We start from the raw sequence: 22,997 nt of genomic DNA, 5'->3' as shown, positions 1-22,997 counted from the left end.
TTCATAAAACTTGTCTGTGGGTTCTTAACATTAATATTTTTAATAACTCTAGTTGTAGTCATATTAGGAATAATCAGCTCCAATTTGAGAGAAAAGGTCTGACTAACTTCACTGATAGAGCCTTTACCTGAGCTGGCCAGAGGAAACAATTCACCTGCAAAGGACTGACACTGGGCTCTGTGCAAAAGTAAACCAGCATCTTTATTTTCAGCCTGTTGAAGGATCTGGATTACATATGCAGTTCCCTAATGTAGTTGTCATAAACTTGCTTCAAAGTGGCATTAACTGATTGCTCCTATCATATCAACAGCTCAGTTAAAAGCTCCTAAGGGAATTTCACTTTAAACATAAAGCTTGTTGGAGGAATGACAAAAAAGCAGCACTCACTGATTAAATTTAAATTTACAATAGGAACATGGCTAACACCCAACTTCCCTGGGCTTGCTGGAAGAAACACAGTGTTGAGAAAATTTTAGTCTAAAATCCAAACAAATATTTCACCTTTCTAATTCACCACCTCCTTTTGCTCATAACCACCTATCCCTTTCCCTTCTCCAAAGGGGGAATTATGCAGAGGCAAAAGTCTGAAATCCGATCGGGGAAAAAGGAATTCATTTGTAGAACTCTTAAATGTCAAGGCAGTACTGAATGAATGGGTAGCAGATTCTGTTTACCTCAGATGCCCTAACAGAGGTCCCCTGAGCAGGCATCATATTTATCTTAGGGCTTCTCAGGCCAGATCAGACCCGGCGAAGTGGTTACTCCAAAAGGCTGGACTTTGGGGAGATCAGGGACCAAGTTTCCCTTACCTGCCTCGCCCAGCCTGTGGCCTAGAAGGGCTGCTGGGGTACTTCCTGCCTATTCCCACCCAGGCAAATACACACATTCCCCATGCCTCCCCCAGGCCAGCGGGCCCCTGGCCCTGACTCAAGTGAGTGGCATGCAGCCAGTCTCACACTAAGTATCAACAGAGAGCAGCCGTCTCCAGGAGGCTGGCACTGACGCTGGGATGGCAGAGTGAAAGAAGCGCCCTGCGTGCATCCAGGCCCCTCCCCTTGCCCAGGTGCACCTGCTGGTCCCCAAGGGGGGCGCTACCTCAGCAACCACAGCCACCGAGACTGCGGGAGCTGCGCAGGGGGCAGCAAGGTGTTGGGGAGCAGCGATGAGCAGCGACCAGGACCCCGAGTGCCCGGTGGAAGGTAAGGACTCTCCTGGCGAGGCTGCTGTTTTTAGTCTTTAACAGCTCCCCCCACCCCCCATGCAGGTTTTAATCTCCCCGCTGCTGATTGGCACAGGGAACTAGGAGAAGGGTCATTTCCCTGTAAGGTGGCTGGGCTGGATAGGGAGTCTTCCTCTTGCTGGATTTTTGCACCCTTTCTGCATCTTCCAGGGTTACCTTTAGAATTAAACAAGTTAACGTATATAAAGAGCAGAGAACCGCTTGAAACAATGCACATTATACAGTTTGTTGAAACGCACAGGTTTTCAGGGCTTGGTGTGCTGCTGTGGGTACCCTTAGACATAAGAGAAATATCTTCCCTGAAAGAAAGGTGATTTTGCTTCTACCTTGGGACATGCACAGCGTCACCCTGCCCTCCCGCCACCACCCACTACTCTACATACAGGCATTAAAAGAGGTTGCCTTGGTCTTACAGAGTGGGTGATGCCCTAATGTACTTCTGATTGAAGCTTGAGGGTGGGAGACTGGGACTTGACTTGTTCAAAGAAGGCACTGTGGCAGCAGAATTCCCCAGAATGACTTTATAACTCGGAGTCATTAGACCTACTGTACAATAATGGGCGCACGGGTCTCAGATTGCTTTCAACGTGTGATGAAATGCTCTGAGCCTCTTTCCCATCGGAATTCACCTGTAATACATGTTGGGATGTTTGCTGAAGATTCCAAGCTAGACCCCTTCACCGCCTCCGTGTACCTCCTGGTTAAGAACCGCTGCTTTGAAGGGTTCTTCTTCTTATTGCTCTCTGAGCATTTTACTAGCTAGCTAGTTGTTGACCTTGAGGAGGAGTGCTCCTCTAGGAATAACTCCCCTTTGCATCAGTAACCCTTTTGGATAATGAAGCTGCACTCAGTTGAAACTCTCTGGGGGCTGGGGCTCCACAGCTGCGTCAGGCACACTGGCTTGGCTCCCCTGGGGATCCGTCATTTTCAGGGCTGGGAGTCAGCACAGGAGTTGGCAAAGCAAGGACCATAGTGCTGCAAGAAACGTTTCATGTCTTCCTTTTAGAGTCCCAAGGCATGTTCCCACATAATTGCTCTGTATTCTCTTTAAATTTTTTTTAAAAATTTGCATTGTTATTGTTTTCATTATATGGCATAAAAATACTGGCACTTTAAACTACTGGAGCCTATTGTAAAACGATTACTTTTGTGTTCCTAAAGTCAACACACACTGTAATATAAGACATCTGGCTATTTGAGAACTAATTGAGAAGTGTAAATCATATTGTTGATTTAAAAATGTCCCAATAATATGTCAGGCTTCTTTATTTGAGGCACAGTTGGGCAGGAAAATTGTATCTGACTACCTTATCCCTGAACTGTTTTTAATCTTAATTTATGTTTTAAAGCCACACACCTTAGAACTCTGATATACTTTAAAAAAAAGTATCTATTCTTCCTTTGGGTGGGGGGCTATAATTGGACTTTTTTAATTATTTATTTTAAAAAATCTTTATTGTTGAAAGTATTACATATGTCTCCCTTTTTTCCCCATTGGCCCCTTCTAGCAAGCCCCTCTGCCCCTGCCCTCTCCCCTCAAGCCTCCACCACCCCATTGTCTGTGTCCATGGTTATGCACATAAGCATATAAGTTCTTTGGTTGATCTCTTCCCTCCCATCCACCCACCCCCACCTTCCTCCTGAGATTCCACAGTCTGTTCCATATGTGTTCTTGTAACCAGGCATGTCTGTAGTTTCTGAGGATTTCAATAGTTGGCGTTTATGAATAGTGAGGTGTGAAATTTAACCTTAAATCTGAACTCCAGAAAATACTGGAAAGCTTAGGCTGCTGTTATTCTTGAGCAGGCGATAAGGCAATAACATGTCTAATAACACCTAATTGTGCCAAATGTTTGCTATACCATCTTAACATAGTACAGGATATGTGTCTGTCAGACTTAGTAAACTTCCAAGTATAGATGACACGATCGTGCAAGGTGACATTTGATCAGTATGTTAAATAATATGCCTGTGTTGAACTGCATTGCAGGATATCTGTTACAGACTCGACGTTATGGCAGAAAGTCATAAGGAATCCTATTTCAGATAGAGAATGCTTATTCTACGCCTCATGCTTTGATACCGCCCGGCTTATGAGTTTATGATCTTGCTATAGTATATCCAAGAGAAGTTTAGGCAGTTAATTACACCAGATTCAGATTTTAATTCCACTAAAATAAGTAATTCTTTGGACTTTAATAATATTTTCCTTTGTGGTTTGAAATAAACCTTCCCCATAATGTGGTGGGCAAAGTCATTGTTTTAATTTTATCCATCGTTTTGATGCTTGTTGAAACTATTAAAATGGAAACAAATTTCAAGTTTTAATGGAGGAGAATAGAATTTTTTTTTTTTTTTTTTTTTTTTTTTTTTGCTGTGAAAAGCTGACTTTTGTGTACTGTTATAAATCTGGTATAGTATAATATGATAACATTCAGGAACAAATTTTATGCATAATTTTTTTTGCCCCGTCCTTATTTTGGTTTTCTTTCTCTCTGTAACCCTTTCTGTTTTCATTTCCTTTTTTTTTTTATCATCATTTAAATGAAACCCACTGCAGGCAAATTCATTGCCCATAGATCACTTCTCACTTAGGACAGAAGTGTTAAGAACATCTATTCAATACTTACTATCTGCTATGCTGAGCTACAAGTCTATCTTATTTGATCCTTCCCCTTCACTAATCACTAACAAGTCAGTGGGAGGGGAACCAGTATTGTCTTTTTTTTTTTTTTTTTTTTAAATAAAACTGAGGCTCTTAGTTTATTAGCTCTGAACATTCAACCCCAGCCCTCCACCTCCAGACCCCACACTCCTAACACCTAAATCCTGGCCCCTAGTACCTCCTGCTGGGCCATAATGCTGCATGTCTACAGGTGACTTGAGCAGCATCCTTTGCCTGCAAATGCAGGGATCATAGGAAGAATGCTGGAAGGACCCTAGAATATGGCTCTAAGCTCATTAAAGTGACAGCAGCATTCTTTCCTCTTCCTTTGTCTGGGAAAGCTGGGAGGAAAGACTGTGAGTATTTAAAGGTTCCTACTGATGACAGGCCTGGGGCTCACACCATCTCTAGTGTCAGGCTAGGAGCCTAGGCTTGTCCCCAGGGGTCGGAACCCTGTGGTTGTTAGGAGTAAAAGGCAGCTTGGCCTTTCTGAGGAAAAGGGCGGTGTGTCCCATGGCACTCGCTCTCTAACAGCCTTTTTCTTCAGAGCAGGTTTACCAGTGCTCACATTCTTTTAGGTCACTACAGTGAGACCATTTTAGAAGGTGGAGCAGGCAGATCCGTGGTGGGTCATGCTGTTCTCTGCTTCTCTGCGGGCAACTATGGGAATCGAGGAAGGAGAAAAATGCACAGCGCTCTGCCTATGCCTCCTGTGTATCTCTGGATAAGAATTTATTCTCTGGGAGTCTCAGTGTTTTCATCTGTGAAGTAGGGACAAAAATATCCACCATTTAGAATGATTGTAAAGATTAGGAATAATATACAGCATAATACTATACTGTCTGGCAGGTAGTGGGCTCCCTTAAATAAACTTACTATATTCTGAAAATTGGATGTAGAGGTCAATGAGGTAATTGGAATATCTAATTTGTAAGTGTCTCCTAATTGTTTTATGCTTTCAGGATGGCTACTGTTGAGTATCCTTTTTTTAGTATCCTTTCTTTGCAGGATTAGTTCCAGGAATAAGAACCTCTTTATTTATTTATTTTTTTAATTTTAATAACTCTTTATTCAGATTATTACAATTGTTTCTCCTTTTTCCCCCCATAGCTCCCCTCCACCCAGTTCCCACCCCATCTTCTGCCCTTACCTCCCCCCCACTGTCCTCATCCATAGGTGTATGATTTTTGTCCAGTCTCTTCATGAACCCCCCATACCCCTTTCCCCCTGAGAATTATCAGCCCACTCCCTTTCTATGCCCCTGATTCTATTATATTCACCAGATTATTCTGTTCCTCAGGTTTTTAATTCACTTGATTTTTAGGTTCACTTGTTGATAGATATGTATTTGTTGTTCATAATTTTTATCTTTACTTTTTTCTTCTTCCTCTTCTTTAAGAATACCTTTCAGCATTTCATATAATACTGGTTTGGTGGTGATGAACTCCTTTAGCTTTTTCTTATCTGTGAAGCTTTTTATCTGCCCTTCAATTCTGAATGATAGCTTTGCTGGGTAGAGTAATCTTGGTTGTAGGTTCTTGCTATTCATCACTTTGAAAATTTCTTGCCACTCCCGTCTGGCCTGCATAGTTTCTGTTGAGAAATCAGCTGACAGTCGTATGGGTGCTCCCTTGTAGGTAACTAACTGTTTTTCTCTTGCTGCTTTTAATATTCTCTCTTTGTCTTTTGCTCTTGGCATTTTAATTATGATGTGTCTTGGTGTGGTCCTCTTTGGATTCCTTTTGTTTGGGGTTCTGTGCGCTTCCTGGACTTGTAAGTCTATTTCTTTCACCAGGTGGGGGAAGTTTTCGGTCATTATTTCTTCAAATAGGTTTTCAGTATCTTGCTCTCTCTCTTCTTCTGGCACCCCCAAAATTCTGATGTTGGTACGCTTGAAGTTGTCCCAGAGTCTTCTTACACCATCTTCAACTTTTTGGATTTTTTTTTTTTACTTTTTGCTTTTTCGGTTGAATGTTTTTTGCTTCTTTGTATTCCAATTCTTTGACTTGATTTTTGTGTTCCTCTAGTCTGTTTTTGGGTCTCTGTATAATATTTTTTATTTCAGTCAGTGTATGTTTAATTTCTAGTTGGTCCTTTTTCATATCTTTGAGGGTCTCGTTATATTTATCGGCATTTTCTAGGATATTCTTGAAAAGCCTTATAACCGTGGTTTTGAATTCTATATCCAGTCGTTTTTTTTTTCCTCCATTTCTTTCGTTTGTGATCTGATTCTTTGACGCCGCATGTTCACTGCTTCCCTGAGTTGGTATGGTATATTTGTGTGCTAGGTTTCCAATATGGCCCAGTGGGTCTGCCTCCCCAGTTAACCTGAGGTGGACACTCTTGGTGCACCCCTTTGTGGACTGTGTGTACAGCCTTGTTGTAATTAAGTCTTGATTGTTGTTGGTATCACTGGGAAGAATTGACCTCCAGGCCAGTTGGCTGTAAGGATCAGCTGTGTCTATGCTGGGAGAAGTTCGGTGCTGGAGACAGCCTTATAGGATTAGACTTGCCAAATTGCAATAGCCTCTGTGCTCAGCTTGGATGGGGTGGAGTCTCAGTCTTGGCTTCCCGTCAGCCTTGCCCTTGCGCGCACATGCGCGCCTTCAGACCTCTGCCTTCCCCAGCTCCTGAGTCTCCGCCCGAGAGTCCAGACTCCCCCCACAAGAGCGTGGGTCCCCAGGGGCTCGCCTGGAACTGGGTTTCACTGCAGTCAGAACTGGGGCTCAGTGCAGTCAGGAGCCTCTGACTCCCTTCCACTAGGGAAAGCCTGTGGCAACCTCCGCAGCCTTTGTGCGCACTGGCACGCGTGCACCTTCAGACTTCTGCCTTCCCCAGCTCCCGAGTCTCCGCCCGAGAGTCCAGACTCCCCCCGTAAGAGCGTGGGTCCCCAGGGGCTCGCCCGGAACTGGGGTTCAGTGCAGTCAGAACTGGGGTTCAGTGCGGTCGGGGGCTTCCTTCCCCCTTCCGCCAGAGAAAGTCAGCCAGGCTCTCAGCCGCCCTTCCTCTCTGCGCGCACAAAGACCCTTTGTCGTACCTCCAATTCTCTGTGAGCTTTTCTCTTTCCTTCTAGTTGTAGAATTTTCACTCAGCCAGCTTTCCTGTGGTTCTGGATGGTGTCCGTTCTGTCTTTTAGTTGTAGTTTTGAAATTGTTGTGCGAGGCAGCAGTTTAGGTGCTTACCTATGCCGCCATCTTGGTTTCCTTCAAGAACCTCTTTAAAGCAGGATAGTTTCTTCTTCTTCCTCTTTAAAAAACAAACAACAACACATTTTTATTGATTTCAGAGAGGAAGGGAGAGGGAGAGAGAGATAGAAACATTAATGATGAGAGATAATCATTGAACCGCTGCCCCCTGTACGCCCCAAACTGGGGATTGAGCCCACAACCTGGGCATGTATCCTGACCGGGAATCAAACTGTGACCTCCTGGTTCATAGGTTGATGCTCAACCACTGAGCCACACCAGCCAGGCTTCCTCTTCTTATTTTAATCACACTTCTTTGGGAATATATGTGTGAATGAGTAACCTTTAACCTTATATATTTATATACTTGGCATAGGTTTTAATATTTCTTTTATAACATCTCAGGGAGCCCCATGATCATGTTTTCTTTTTAATTTCTCATTGCTTCTTCAGTTTTCTATCTGAGAAGAGGGACCCTGGGTTTCTTTTTCTAGGATCTGTCAGTAACATCACAATTGCCTTCCAAGTGGGGGACTCCTTTCAGTCTTGAAGGTAATCCCTACCATCCCGTGTTTGAGATTTTCCCTCACAGGCACTCTAATCCCCTCCCTGTTATCCAGCCCTGCTTTACTTCTTCTCTAGAAGTCCTGATCTCTTCATTTGAGGATGGTACCCCATTCCATCCCACTGTGGTAGAATGGATATGGAAAAGGGAAAATACTAGAAAAAATTATATCTCAGAAATAGAATTCTTCTCCATTAACTTGGCACCTGACACTCATGGGTTCTGGCACAGCCCCTTTCTCTCCTTTCCTGCTTTCCCTTCACATTGAGCTTGTGATGATTCCTGAGGCTGAAACTCCACAATGACTGGTTCTGTTTTGCGTCCATTAAACTTATTTTCGGCTTATGAGAGATTGGTTATATAGAACACCTAGCTATCATCTTGTATGCTTGGGACCACCACCCAGATGAAGGAACATAATTGTCCCATCACCATGGGCACATGTCCTATGTGCCCCATTCCAATGATAGCCGTTTTCCTCCCCTAGAAGTAACCATTTCCCTGATTTTGATAGTATTTACTTAATTGCATTTTTTATCGTTTAACTGCCCAAGTATGTCTTCCTAAACATAGTAATTTAGTGTTACCCATTTTTTAATATCTAAATTTACCCTCCTGTCCTTTTTTAATTCTTATAATTTATCTGTTGAAGAGTCTGGGCCGCTTGAATCCTCCACGAACTGAGTTTTGTTGCTTTTGTTCTCATGGTTCAGCATTTTTATTGAAGATTGCCTTTTTTTTGAACTCCAGCTCTTCCACTTGTCTAAGTTACATTTCTTAGTCTAATTCTTAAATTATAGAAACAACCATGAAGTCATTTTATCTATTAGGCTTTTTATTATTAGACAGTAAATCATTTTACTGAGCTTCTTATATTCATCTCATTTTTTGCATTAACTTCATTAAGCATTATAATGAGTTGGTTAAAAATTGATACCATCGTTTACCAATTAGTTTAAGTATTAGTAATTTGGGAGTATTATCTGGCAGCTTTGAAAACTTTTAATTTTTTAAGCCCCCTTTTAAAATCTGTTTTCAGAAATTTTCATATTTTGTTCATTTTACTTTTGATCTCTTATTTAATTTTCAGGCAATTATTTCTTCTCTACCATTAGTAGCTGGAATGCAATAATGTTTAGAAATATGGTTTAGTTTGAAAATTATAAATGCTGGGTTACTTAAATTACAATAGATTGCAGAATAGTTTGTACAGTAGGAGTCCATTTTGTTGAAAAATAGTAATTCATTTATACTTGTGGAACTGGAGCAGAAAGAATATACACTTGGGGATTAAAAGTAATTGTGCAAGATTGAGTGAATAATGTATTTTTTTTCTTAGGTTCTTCTTATCTGTATTTTCTGTAGGGGGTCTTCAGTGCTCTGATAGAAAAAAAGAAAAATAATAATTTGGTAGGAGAGAGGGTTGGGATGGGGCTTTGTTTGGCTTAAATGTTTTTCTCATTCAATTTAGGCCAGGCTTTCCAGCTGTATTCATCTGGTTTGATTTTTATCATCTTACATGGGCATGGATGTCATTTTTATTATTCAAACAAATCCTTACACTGACATCTAAATGTGTTCTTATTAACCCCCTATTGCTAAATACTCAGGTTATTTTAACATTTTTATCACAAATATGTTAGAGTGAAAAATAACTGGCTAAAAATTAATTCAAAATATATAGGAAAAAAAGAGTTGGGGGAGAGCTCTACAATTCTAGAAAAAGATTAACAATGTTTTAAGGCAAAATATAGAGTTGAAAATTTGCCTAGATGTGCATAAGCATTACCAATCTTTGGAAATGCAGTGACAAGAAATATTTGTTTTTCTGACAAATGGTCATCTTGACCAAATTGAATTTGGTCAAATTGCTGTTGAACAAACAGAAAGAGAAAGGAAAAGGTTTGAGCTTTGCTCCTTTAGACCAAGACAACAGTTCATTCATTGACTGGTGCAATGGAAGTGATAAGAGACAACACTACTTACCTCATTGGATTTTATGAGAACATATGTCAAGTACCTGGCACATTGAAGATAAGTATGTCCTACCTTCCTCCCTCAATAATTTTATCAAACTGAATTACATGGGTAAATATTCATGCAACTCCATGGGGAGTTTGTTTGGAAATAGATATATTTTAAATAAATCCTCCAAACCAAATGACAAATGCATTATATTATGAAGAAAGGAGATCTTGGACTCCTATGAGTCCTAATAGAGTAATTGAAAAAGGGACAGTGATTTTTAAGATTCTTCCTGCTCAAAACTGAAATGGCACAAAGAGAGAATACAATAGAAAAAAATGTAGTATGGAAGATAGATTTTTCCCCCTGCTACTCTTAAATTATGACGAATGAGCTCAGTATCTTCCTGAGTCTGTGCAAGGACAGAGTCTATCTCAGATGGATTTAGGGAACTGAAGTTGGTCCTGCATCTGTTGCCATCACTAGTTTAAGGACTATCCCTTCAACAGGCACTGAAGACTTGCACATAAAATGAATCACAGAGACCCTCAACATCAATTTTCACCTGATATTTATTTTATGAAAAATATATCACAAAAATATTATGCAATGGAATTATCACAGAGCAGGCATTCTCTTGTCCTGGCTGAGCTTTGTTCCACGTTGCTAGATGTGATTTAAATACTTAACTTAAAGTTGTCTTTTCTGTGATTTTTGTCTGGGGCCCTTCAAGCTAGAGATGTATCCCAAAAGTGTTGGTCTTCAGACTCAGGAGAATACCATGGAATGCATCTTTGCTGTTCCCTTTTGTTTCCTTATTGGTGGTGGATTGGCAAACATTTGTAGACTGAGATATGGAAGGATTTGGAGTTGGGTGAGAAAATAGAATACTTAGAGTTGAAGGATTTGGACCAACGGTATACCACTTGTCTATTCCACAGATGTCTCTCTCACTGCTAGTCACTTTATTTTTTTTAATTTATCTTTATTGTTGAAAGTAGTGCTGATGTCCCCTTTGTGTTTTTCCGCATTGACCCTCTCAACCCTGCATCCACCCTCCCAAGCCTTCACCACACTAATTGTCTGTGACTATAACTATGTGTATATGCATATAAATTCCCTGGTTAATCACTCCCCAACCACCACCCACCCCTGCCTTTCTTCTGACAATTTATTAGTCTGTTCCATGCTTCTGTGTCTCTGGATTTTGTTTATCAGTTTATTTTGCTCATTTTATTCCACATATGAGTGAGATCATGTGATACTCATCTTTCTCTGATTTCACTTAGCATAATACTCTCCAGGCCAGCTGTGGGCAAACTATGGCCCACGGGCCGGATCCGGCTGTTCTATCCGGTTCTCTTGCTCTCCCCTCCGCTCCTTTACTTTGAATTTATATTAGTTCACACAAACACTCCATCCATGCTTTTGTTCCGGCCCTCCGGTCCAGTTTAAGAACCCATTGTGGCCCTCGAGTCAAAAAGTTTGCCCACCCCTGCTCCAGGCCCATCCTTGCTGTTACAAATGGTAAGAGTTCCTCCTTTATTACAGGCATGTAGTATTCCATTTGTAAATGTACCACAGCTTTCTTATCCCCTCATCTGCTGTTGGGCACTTGGGTTGTCTTGAAATTTTAGCTATTATAAATTGCACTGCTAAAAACATAAGGTGCATGTATTCCTTCTGATTTGACCCAGTGATCCCACTTCTAGGAATATATACTGGTAATCACTTTAAACATCAAACATTTAAAATTTGTATAAAGAAACTTATAAAATTTACAATAGCATAAAAAAAGAATACTTACACATGAGTATAAGCGTTGTAAAGGAGTTGTACACTGAAAACTACAAACATTGCTGAGAGAAATTTAACAAGACACAAATAAGTGGAAACACATCCCAGGTTCATGGATTAAAATATTATTGTTAAAACACCTATATACCCATGTGAACTACAGATTCAACATAATCTGTATAAAAATTACAAGAGCAATTTCTGCAGAAATAGAAAATTTTATCCTAATACTCATATGGAATCTCATGGGACCCCTGATAGCCAAAACAATTTTGAAAAACAACACAAGCTGGAGGACTCACACTTTCTGAGTTCAAAACGTACTTCAAAGCTACAATAATCAAAACAGTGTGGTACTGGCAGAAAGACAGACAGATAGACTGATGCAATAGAACAGAGACCATAGAGACAAGCCCTAATGTATATGGTCAAATGATCTCCACCAAGGATGATAAGGCCACTCAATAGGGAAAGGATAGTCTCTAACAAAAGGTGTTGAGAAAACTGGATATTCACTTGCAAAACAATGAAGTTGGATTCTTATTTTATACAATATACAAAAATAACTTAAAATAATTAAAGACCTAAACTTAAAACTCAAAACTATAGAATTCTTAGAAGAAAACATGGGGAAATCTTCATGACATTTGATTTGGCAATGGTTTCTTGGATGTGACAAAAATGCATTAGGCAACAAAGTAAAAGGAGACCAATGAGAATACATCAAACTTAAAATCTGTTGTACATCAAAGGATACAAACAAAGAGTGAAAAGGTAACCTATGACATGGGAGAAAATATTTGCGCTTCTTATATCTAATAAGAAGTTAATATTCAGAATATATATAAAGAACTTCTACAACTCACCTACAAAAATCAAGTAACCCAATTTAAAAAGGCAAAAGAATTGAACAGACATTTCTTCAAAGATGATATACAAATGACCAAGAAGTATAAGAAAAGATGCTCAATATCACTAGTCATCAGAGTAATGCAAATCAGAACCACAATGAGAAACCACCTCACTCCTATTAGAATGGCTACTATTAAAAAAAACCTCCTAGAACAGAAAATAACAATGTTGAGGCTGAGGTGGAGAAATCAGAACTCTTGTATACTGTTGGTGAGATTCTGAAATGATACAACTGCTATGAAAAACAATATGGTGGTTCCCCAAAATTAAAAAAAAAATCTATCATACAATCCAGTAATCCCACTTGTGGATAAACATCCAAAAGAATTAAAAACAGGGTGTCAAAGAGATCTTTGCACATCCATGTTCATAGGAGCCCTATTCATGACAGCCAAGAGATGGAAGCAATCCAAATGTCCATCAATGGATGAATAGGTTAACAAAATGTGGCATATAGACATAAAAGCATGTTATTTAGCCTTAAAAAAGATAGAAACCCCATAACATGCTACAACAGGTATTAACCTTGAGGACATTATGCTAAGTGAAATAAGCCAATCACACAAAGACAAATATTGTATGATTCCACATATATGAGGTACCTAGAGTAGTCGAATTCATAGAAACAGAAAGTAGAAGGGTGGTTACCAGGGTTGGGAGAAGAGGGAGAGAAGGATAAGTATTTCATGGGTATAGAGTTTCAGTTCTGAAGATGAAAAAGTTCTGGAGACCTGTATTGTAACAATGTGAATATACTTAACATAGTGAACTATAAACTTAAAAATAATCGATAGAGTAAATTTTTATATTATATGTTTTTACTATTACAAAAAAAGAAAATCCAATTTAAAAACTAAAAAACAAATAACCAAAAATGATATTTAAGGATAGAAATATTTATAAAATAATTTAAAAATATGCTTGCCTCCCTGATCAAGTTTAATCTTCTTTTGTATATCTTGGCATTGCCATTGTGAGCACTGGATAACACTATAACATTTCTCAAGAGCTGAGATGTGCCCAGCTGTTTGTTCCTTCATTGAATGATGTCAGATTTCTGTTCTTGCATCTTCTTTTATATTGTTTGTATTTCCCTCATTACAGTCTCCTGTAGGTGTCAACTATATATTTTTTCTCTCATAAATAATAGTAGCATCTTTAATCATCACTTGCCACACTTCCTCCAATTTATTGCTTGTAACATGGTTATCTCATCTTCTTGTGTGTGTGTGTGTGTGTTTTAATCACACAAGAGGTTGGGATTGTACATAATATAAGGTAGATTGCCTCTGAATGAGGTATGAAAAAGGTCTATATGAGAAGAGTTTATAATTATCTGTTATATTGACAATTTTCTATTTATTTTGAATTCATCTGAATTCTTGTATATGTTGTAGATATTTGCAGTGGCCATGTAAAAAGAGTGTGTATAAATGGGAAAAAAATTTTTATGTAAACATATACATGATTATAGTTTGTGCTCATGATTTGAGCCCACTGATAACATTTTATTGCTCAAGAGATACACATGTAAACAAAGTTGGCAGGTAAGTTCCAGTTTAAAGGAAAAGCCTAGCTTTCTTCTCACTGGGAGTATGATTGATCTCTCACTCTTGTGGAGAGAACAATGACTCCATCTTCTCTCCTAACTTGTTCTGTTTCCACTTCTCCCACCAGCATCACCACTAAGAGGCCCACAGAACAGTTTACAAGGTGCTGAAGAACTGTCTCTCACTCTTTTTGACACTGTACCTGACTTTTAAGAGCTTTATTGAGGAATGACATATATTATAAAATTCGCCTGCTTGAATGTGCAATGCAATTTTTTTAAAATGTATTTTATTGATTTTTTACAGAGAGGAAGGGAGAGGTATAGAGAGTTAGAAACATCAATCAGCTGCCTCCTGCACACCCCCCACCGGGGATGCGCCCACAACCAAGGCACATGCCCCTGACCGGAATAGAACCTGGGACCCTTGAGTCCGCAGGCTGACGCTCTATCCACTGAGCCAAACCGGTCAGGGCTGCAATGCAATTTTTAGTAAATTTGCAGAATTGTGCATCCCTCACCACAATCCAATTTTAGAGCAGATTCAAAATAATATCATTATTCTTTTCTGCTCTTTCTGAATACCTTGCTCTTCTTTACCAGCAGTTGTATTCCTGAGAGAGAATATGATCTTTGCAGGTAGAATGCAAAGAGAAAGACAATTACTGTTTAGGTTCCAGTGGCCAAAATAAGAGTTTCAAAACAAAACAATAGTTTTACAAGTCAGGCTATTGACTGACTAAATTCTTTCTAAATTCTTTCATTTTCCCTTTAACATGATCTAGTAGGCCTAGAAGACATAATCATGCAATTTTGTCCTTAGCACAGAGAAGATACCCTTTTACACCTTTAAAAGTTATCCATGAAGTTAGGATCCAAAAAAAACAATAGTTAATGTAGGAAGAGGCAATGAAAAAAATCTCCACTATAATCTGAGTTAATAATGGGGAGAGAAAAAGAGATTGAGCCCGTCTGGTGTTGTTCATTGGTTGAGTGTCAACCTATGAACCAGGAGGTTTCCCTTCCTCTCTGAAATCAATAAAAATATATTTTTTAAAATTAAGAGAGAGAGAGAGAGAGAGAGAGAGAGAGAGAGAGAGAGAGAGAGAGAGAGAGAGAGAGAGATTGAAGCATGAGAAGCAAGTGTTGAAAGACCTGGTCTCTATTTCTTATTACTTACGATCCAAGTCAAGGGCAGGGAGGGGTAGTAGATTATGGAAATACTGAAGACAACAACAGAGATCTTGACCAACATCACCTGAAACAAGACCACCTTGGAACTAATTCCAAGCAAAAGTGAAGGTTCAGTGAAGTCAGATGGAGAGGGAGAGGCTGGATTTAGTTCCTTAAGGAGTGGAAGTGACTCAGAAGGACCCTCAAAGGAAGGTAGCAGGATTGTGTACCCTTGATCCTCCCATAATCCCACTCTGATAAGGAGGGAGGCAGAAACCAGGGGATGGACCTGCTCTATTTTCTACTGGGGAGCCTGATGAGATACCTGATTAAGGATGTGGCATAAGCCCAGAGGAAACCACCCCCAACAGCAAGCACCCCCAGTACCTGGCCAACAGGAGAGAAAAGAGAGCATGATGATGCCTCAGCCCTGATTGTCAGATGGGAAAGGCATATATAGTTTATATGACTGTGTTGGTAGATAAGTGAGATTGCCCAGAGACAAAGGTGCCAGTGGACACCACATTGATTCAAGGGCCTACCACTCTTCCTCCATCTTAAAGCTGAATAACACATGCTTTTCTCTCCATGTAACTAGAAACCATTAAGAACAGTACTAGGTGAGGTGGGGAATGGAAGTCTGAGGGGTCAAGCACTTTTACCCAGTAAAACTGAGCATTGCCTAAAGGGACTGTTCAATTTATTATATCTGACCACATTTTAAGTAGGTTGGACTAAATGAAATAAATTTTGTTACCTCTTTCCAGGAATGGGTACTCAAGGGAAGACAAGATTAATTAGGGACCAAAATAAAGATGCTATGTTTTCTCAGTATATCTGAGTGTCCTAAAAGTAATGGTGCCACAAATAGCCTTGCAATATGTGAAAGTGGTGCTTGAGCCACCGCCATGAAACAGGCACTGTCTTCAGCAGTGTAATTGCCAAAGATAAATATGCACAAAGCTGGTCGTAGGTCTCCTGATGAAGTGTCCCATGGTAAGTGAGGCTTAGTAGATAAGCTCTCTGTTTTTTTAAAGGGGGAAAAGCAATGGGTGGCAAATGTCCATCAGTCCTATGGTCATTTGAAGCTGAATTATTCCTTCATTAATTCCTGGCTACAAACTTTTTGTTTAAGCAAAATAGTACAGAGATGCTTTTGAGAAAACATAGCTTTCTATGCCTGAAGTGGGTTGAGTGTGTTGTGAGGAACACTTTCAGAAATGCTGGAAGGTGATTTATGTTAATTACATAAATAGGAATTTAATTGAAAAACTGGCCCTAACTGGTTTGGCTCAGTGGATAGAGCGTCGGCCTGTGGACTGAAAGGTCCCAGGTTCAATTCTGGTCAAGGGCATGTACCTTGGCTGCGGGCACATCCCCAGTAGGAGGTGTGCAGAAGGCAGCTGATCGATGTTTCTCTCTCATCGATGTTTTTAACTCTCTATCCCTCTCCCTTCCTCTCTATAAAAAAAAACCAATAAAATATATTTTAAAAAACTGACATTAGCCATAGAATCATTAACAGAGTATGGCAAGTCATTGTTGTGCATCATTTAGCTGAGAGCATGCTTAATCAGAATGTACTAAAGTACTACTTACAGAACTACATTGGGCTAGAGTTCAACTAAAACTCCCCCATCTCAAATTCCAGAGGATTCTTTCTATGCATATTGTCAGGGCAGATAATTAAAAGTCAGAAGTCATCCCTGCAAAATACGGGTTAAATCAGAATTGGATTGTTTGTTTATTTGTTTCTTTGTTTCTACCAGCATCTGAGATGTCTTGGTGCAGTGTTTAAAAATTTCAGCATTCAGGAGCTTCTTAATGGGAAATGCTACAGAGCAACTGTCTGAATTATTTGATGTCAGCAAGCCATCGTTAAATATTAAAATCTGTTGTGGTGATTTAGCTGCAGCACTGACAAATCTTGAAATTCCACACTCCATTTTTTGCCCATTAAATATATTGCTAAGTCCTCCCTTTGTTTGAGTTTCTTAGCTGGTAAGTCTATTCCCAACTCAGTATTCTGGGTCCTTTGTTGTTTGATTCCCTAATGCTTTGTATTGACTTGCACAATCAATAGAGACTCAGTGGACATTTATGACATATCTGTTGTTTCAGATGCTAAGTGGGTCAAAGAATACATTCAAGGAACTTATTTTCTTCATATGTATTTTCATCATGGTATATTCTGTTATGCCATCAGCTCAGTTTTATTTCGGTATCTAATTTGTATGAAGCAGTCATAGAGGATAAAGAAAAATCTATGAAAAATTCAATTTCCTAATATTCTTCATGGGTGGCCTTATTTTTCAAGTTGATGGCACAACAAAACAGAATTTTAGAAAGTAATTGTGGAACATATATATGATGACAGTTTTGCCCAGAAGTGTTCAATACAATATGGCAGCTTAGTAGTTAATTGTTTTTTTATTGTTTTGTGTGTGTTAGTCCAATCTCCCCAATGAAAGAGGAAGCATGGTTTAATGAAAAAAGGAGAGACATTACATCAATTATGATTTGAATATTAGCTCTGCTATTTACTACACCAGCTATATGATCTTCATCAAGTTAACTAAGCTTTCTGATTCTCATTTCCGTATTTGTAGAATTGGGTTTGATTCTTGTTTCATAAAGTGTATGATGATTTGTGCAAAAGCATCTAACATGAGTGCCTTCACTACTTTGTATCTTCTGTACCTTGTGAAGAAGACCATCTAATCTCTTTGGTAATGAAAACCCATGTGGATAGAGAGGTTCAGCAATCCCAATCTTCCCAGCTAAGCTGAGCTCCAAGCCAACACATAAGTTGATCAATTGTGTGAGTGAGCCTAGACAAGACCAGCAGAATTACCCAGCTAAGTCATAGCATCATGAGAAATAATACATCATTGTTGTTTTAAGCTACTAAATTTTGTGGTAATTTGTTACACGACTCTAGAAAACTGATGCACCCTCCCAATAAATTACTTGTCCGCTTAACTTAATAAGAGTGAGTTTTAGTTGTTTGTATCTTCACAGGGTTCTTATGTGTGATAAATGTACTACTGTTTATGAAGGACTTCCTAAAAACCTTGCACATAATAAATGCTAAATAAATTCTAACCATTATTATGTGAAATAAGCTCTACATTCTTATGAGAGGTAAAGTGTGGACAACCCTTAGAGGCTCTGACAGACCCCTAGAAGAGCATATCGAAGCATCAAACACTGTGTGTGCCAGTCAATCTCAGTTCCCTTAAATTAAAAAAATGAGGACATTGGTTAAATGATCTATAAATGCTTGTGAAGCTCTAAGATCCCATGTTCCTACACGAAATTGGCAAAAGCAACCTTGGCACAAATTCTGGATGGATACAAATCCATGCATGAGTGGGTATCAGCTGTGGCATACCTATGCCAAGTCTTCATGATCTGTTTGTGTGGTATTCTGTGAATACTTCATTTAGCAACACCAGAGTAGCAGTGAGATATGTGGGCATCCCCAGAGCTCCTGCATTTGTCATATCAGGGGCATCATCTATAATATAGTTTATGTGACTGTGTTGGCTCCCAGGTAAAATTTTTTAGAATATTTGCTCTGATTTTATATGCAGGTAAAGCTAATTATATGTAGCTTAAAGGATAAGAAGGAAAATCTGTATCACCGAGCAATTCATGTCTGACCCCAAATTTGTATATCCCACTTAGCAATGCATTTGCCCTCCAACTAACAGAGTCCCCCCTCTTTGGAAGGAAGTTTAGATCATCTATTTTATTTTTTCTTTGAGCTGTATTTTACTGCCATTCCAAGCAGCTTCATAGTATATTCTTTCCAATTACATTTAATAAACTCCACAAAAGGCTTCTGGTAAATGCAGATCTCTGCATTTTGGGGTGGCCACATGTGAATATCACAGCATGTGTGTTGAGGTACTTAGAAGCTGAGAGTAACTGCCCTCACTCACCTAGAAGATGATCTTCCCAAGGCCAAGGCCAGGAGACCGAACCCTGAGTACAGATGAGCCTCATATCAGAGTTAATCAATGGATCATGCAAACGAGGCAGCCATTTATAGCATTTATTTAAATTTTCATTTAAATTGCTGGTTAAGTGGAATATATTTAAAATCCTGAAGTCAACACTTAGCAAATTGGTTTTAAAACTATATATTAAATTGCATCACATTGCAACTTAATACATAGTTCCAAGATAATCACTTCTTGCTTAGGAATACAAAATATGTGTTCAGATAGTTTAGTGTGGTTTATGAGGCACACAAAGCAATATTTTCTTGTTTGCTTTTTGTGAAAAAGGTAAAATGTAGTAATAATCAACATAACTTCTGAACTTGGGCTGTTTGGCTTTAACATCTGACTCTACCACTTACTAGCTATGTGATGTGGACAATTCTTTTAATCTCTCTGGCCTCAAATTCCCTATCTGAAAAATGAAGTTAATAAAGGTATCTTCATCATGGATTTATTATGAGGATTAAATAAGGTAATTCATATAAGGTGCCTAGTTCTGTTCCTGGTCCAATAAATGTTAATTATTGTTATTGTTTAGTAAGTACAGTTGTATTTTTTTGTTTCCTTTTTGCCATATTACTTCTAGAAAGGAAAGTCACACAATGGCTTGTTTTATATTTCTTTTTGACTGTATTGTTCTAGACTCTTTTTTGCTAAGATAGTACTCTACCCATTGACCTCAAGACATACTTACGTGGAATGTTTTTTAAAAAGAGAAAGAAGAAAACACTGTATTTATTTTCTGATGGTGACTGGGTGACCTTCCAGCTTTGGAGAACAATGGGAGACTCTAAGGAACCAGAGAGTATACTTAGTAAGGTGTGTCTAGTTGTTTTAACTTTCCTTAGTTGAAATGCCTAAAGATGCCAAGTTATTCAGAGTATTAGTTATGGTTCCCTAGTTTCACAGAATATAGAATGACTCTCTCACTAAGAGGGGGAGTTTATTGAAAGGATCTTGGAGAACTCATAGAAGTGGAGAGAGAGCTAAATAATTAGGCCTTGGGAAAGATAGGAGCCAAGGCAACTCTGGAGATAGGGAAGAGTTGGGACTTGGAGATACCCACAAAAGCGGATAACCTTAACTGATGGTGCCACCCAAGACAGTGTCCTGGGGGAAGGGTGGCTCCAGTCCAATGCTGGTTAGGCCAACAACGCCCCAAGCAAACAAGCAAACTAAAATTGGGCATTCTACCTACTTGGTATTAAATCTCAGAAAAGACAGGCGTCACTGATAAAGCAACAGGTAAAATCTAATGCTTTACAAACATATGTAGACAAGAAGCAAGGTGAAGACTCAGAGAGGACAGGAAGCCAAGATGGCAGAGGGGAAAACGCCCGCAGGAACTGGCATTGGCTACTGAAGGCGAAGGAAGACACAGTATATGGCTCCAAGGGAACACATTGCCCCTTGGAGGACTAGCTCCCTCTGAGCCCAATAAAAGTACATCATCCACAGCCTGGGCTGCAATTTACCCTGTAGGTTTGCCAAATCCAGTTTTCTCCTGGAGCCCAATTGAACTTGTACCCATCAGGAAAGTTCATAAGGTTTAAAGGTAGGAGGGTGGGGTGGGGGTAGGGGGTTCCTAAGAGCTTCCTATCAGTATGACAACAACCTTATACAAAGTTTGTTAAGTACTGTTTACTCAAGCAATAGGAATAGATGATAGATGTCTCTGGAAAACTTACTCCTCTGAAAATATCAGGTTACCCAGTTACTGGCCCAGTATCCAGTGAAAGGCAAATATTTTTGAAATTAAAAATCAATAGATAGGATTTATGGTGCACCGTGCATTAATTGACCATTGACAAAGCACTGGCAGCTGCTTTATTTTGGGAGGGAGGCGGGGGGGCCTGTTTCAGAGATCCCCTTCTGAGGACCTTGTCCTCTGCAGCCGTGGGCAAACTACAGCCCGAGGGCCGGATCCGGCCCGTTCAGCTGTTCTATCTGGCCCTCGGAGCCAAAAGAGCAGAGGGTTCTCTTGCTCTCCCCTCCGCTCCTTCACCAGCAGCAGTGTTAACATGGCAACGTCGGGAAACACGGCCGCAGCTCCTTCTTCTGAGTGGGCGGATTTATATCCGCCCATTCAGTAGAAGGAACAACCTCTCAATCTTCCAGAGGCTCCTTGTAATGCCCGCGGATGCATCCCCTGACATCACCCTGGGAATGCGTAGACACGTTATCGTGGTGATGTAGGGAGACACGCCCCTGGAGAGCATAGTATCAGAGCATTAGCTAAAAAGGAGACCAACAACACTGTTCCCACTGAAGTTGATGTTTTAAAGACCAAAAACCTTTCAACCCAGTCTACATTGCCATCTACATCTATGTCCTGGGCATAATTTGGAAGTTGCACTAAAGAAAATGTTTAATTTACTGTTTACACATTTTGTTCTTTTCTATATGTTTTAGTTTTAAATTATTTTATTATATTTAAGTTTAATTTGAAAGGCTTTTGTACCTTTCTTTGTTAGGCAATTTTATTTTGCCTTTGCCATCTTCAATATAAGGTATGTTATTGTGCTATGATTCCTCCATTTTTTGAAGTTTCAAATTATAATAATTAGTGTTTACATTCTTCTTGTTAAAATGTTTGAAATGAATAAAACTATTGAAATAATAAAAAAAAAGACTGTACCCTTTTATGTAATGATGTTTACTTTGAATTTATATTAGTTCACACAAACACTCCATCCATGCTTTTATTCCGGCCCTCCGGTCCAGTTTAAGAACCCATTGTGGCCCTCAAGTCAAAAAGTTTGCCCACCCCTGTCTTAGAGAATAGATGATGTTCATGGACCCAGTTCTTTTGTTGAAAGCAATGCCTTTGTGTCTCAACAGAATCCGAATCATCATTTCCCTGGCATCCCAGATGCTAATGCAACAGGACCTCATAAAATAAAACCCTGGGTGATGGGAAGATGTCACTTCCCAGAAATGTTATATTTTCATCCACCCTTTGCAAGGGAGGAGCCAATGCATGGATGCACAAAATGATTTTGTTCCTATCTTATTCTGTAATGTTTTCATCTAACGATCATTTTAGAACACAGAGTTACTGGAGGATAGAAAACTATCCTACCCATGGACAGTGGCAGGGCTCATTAAAAGACACAGGATTCTTGGATCCAAGTTTTTGGGAACACGATTGTAGGGGAGAGATTAAAATAAATATAAACCTACTGTCTTGTCTTGTATCAGATTCATGTCCTCCCTCTCCCTGGCCTGGATTATTGCCATCAAGTCTCCCCACCTCCAGTTCTTGTTTTCCCGTCTGAATGCTACATGAGTACTCACTGCATCTTTCTGAAGCACTCTCCTACTCCATCTGAAGTTCTCAGTGGCTGCCTGTTGGCTGCCAAGTACTGGTAACATCTAAATTCCTGTCTCTATTCAAGCTCCTGTAAGATCAGTCACCATGCCTCCTTCTCAGTAGTCACTTTTCCCACTTGCAGACCCTGCCCCTTGGACAAACAGCACTTCTTTGAGGTTTCCTGGACACAGACAGATGCATTTTTCTGCCTAGTTCATGTTTGCTTACTTTTTTGTCATGAATGTTCTTGCCATGTCCTTTGTTTCTACCTCATGATAAGCATTTTCTACTAATCAGTGAAAAAATCTTGATACTCTGCCCCCACCTTACCACCCACTTACCCAACTTGTCCTTTTCCAGTGGCCTTCATATCAGTATGTCCCCCAGCAATTCCCTGGTGTCTCAGGCCCTAACCCCAAGAGTCACCTTAGGTTCTTTTGCTTTCTTGACCCCCTATATCTACTTCATCATCAAGTCCTCTTGGCTTTACCGCCAAAATGTCTCCCACTTTGCTACATTTCTGCTGCCTCCTTCCAGATCAAAGCTGCAATGATCTGTTGCCTGGACTTCTACAGTAGTCTCCTAAGCAATGTCCCTTTTTCCACATCTGCCTCTGACAGTCC

At 39.7% G+C, this 22,997-nt stretch overlaps 1 protein-coding gene across 1 annotated transcript in view; it reads left to right on the top strand.

Annotated features, from left to right (window-relative positions):
• Positions 1-1,162: 1,162 nt before the first annotated feature.
• GADL1 (glutamate decarboxylase like 1) overlaps positions 1,163-22,997 on the top strand; it is a gene marked incomplete at both ends in the record, with an annotated part of 148,128 nt that continues 126,293 nt past the window's right edge. The window contains one exon of the mRNA XM_080675538.1: positions 1,163-1,199. Coding sequence (XP_080531664.1) covers positions 1,163-1,199 — 37 coding nt within the window. The remainder of the gene's footprint in view (positions 1,200-22,997) is intronic.

This window comes from Plecotus auritus (genome assembly GCF_963455305.1).
Source record: "Plecotus auritus genome assembly, chromosome: 6".
In the NCBI taxonomy this organism is placed as follows: Eukaryota; Metazoa; Chordata; class Mammalia; order Chiroptera; family Vespertilionidae; genus Plecotus; species Plecotus auritus.
The sequence above is the reverse complement of the archived record's forward strand: the minus strand, read 5'-3'. Positions and strand labels throughout refer to the sequence as shown.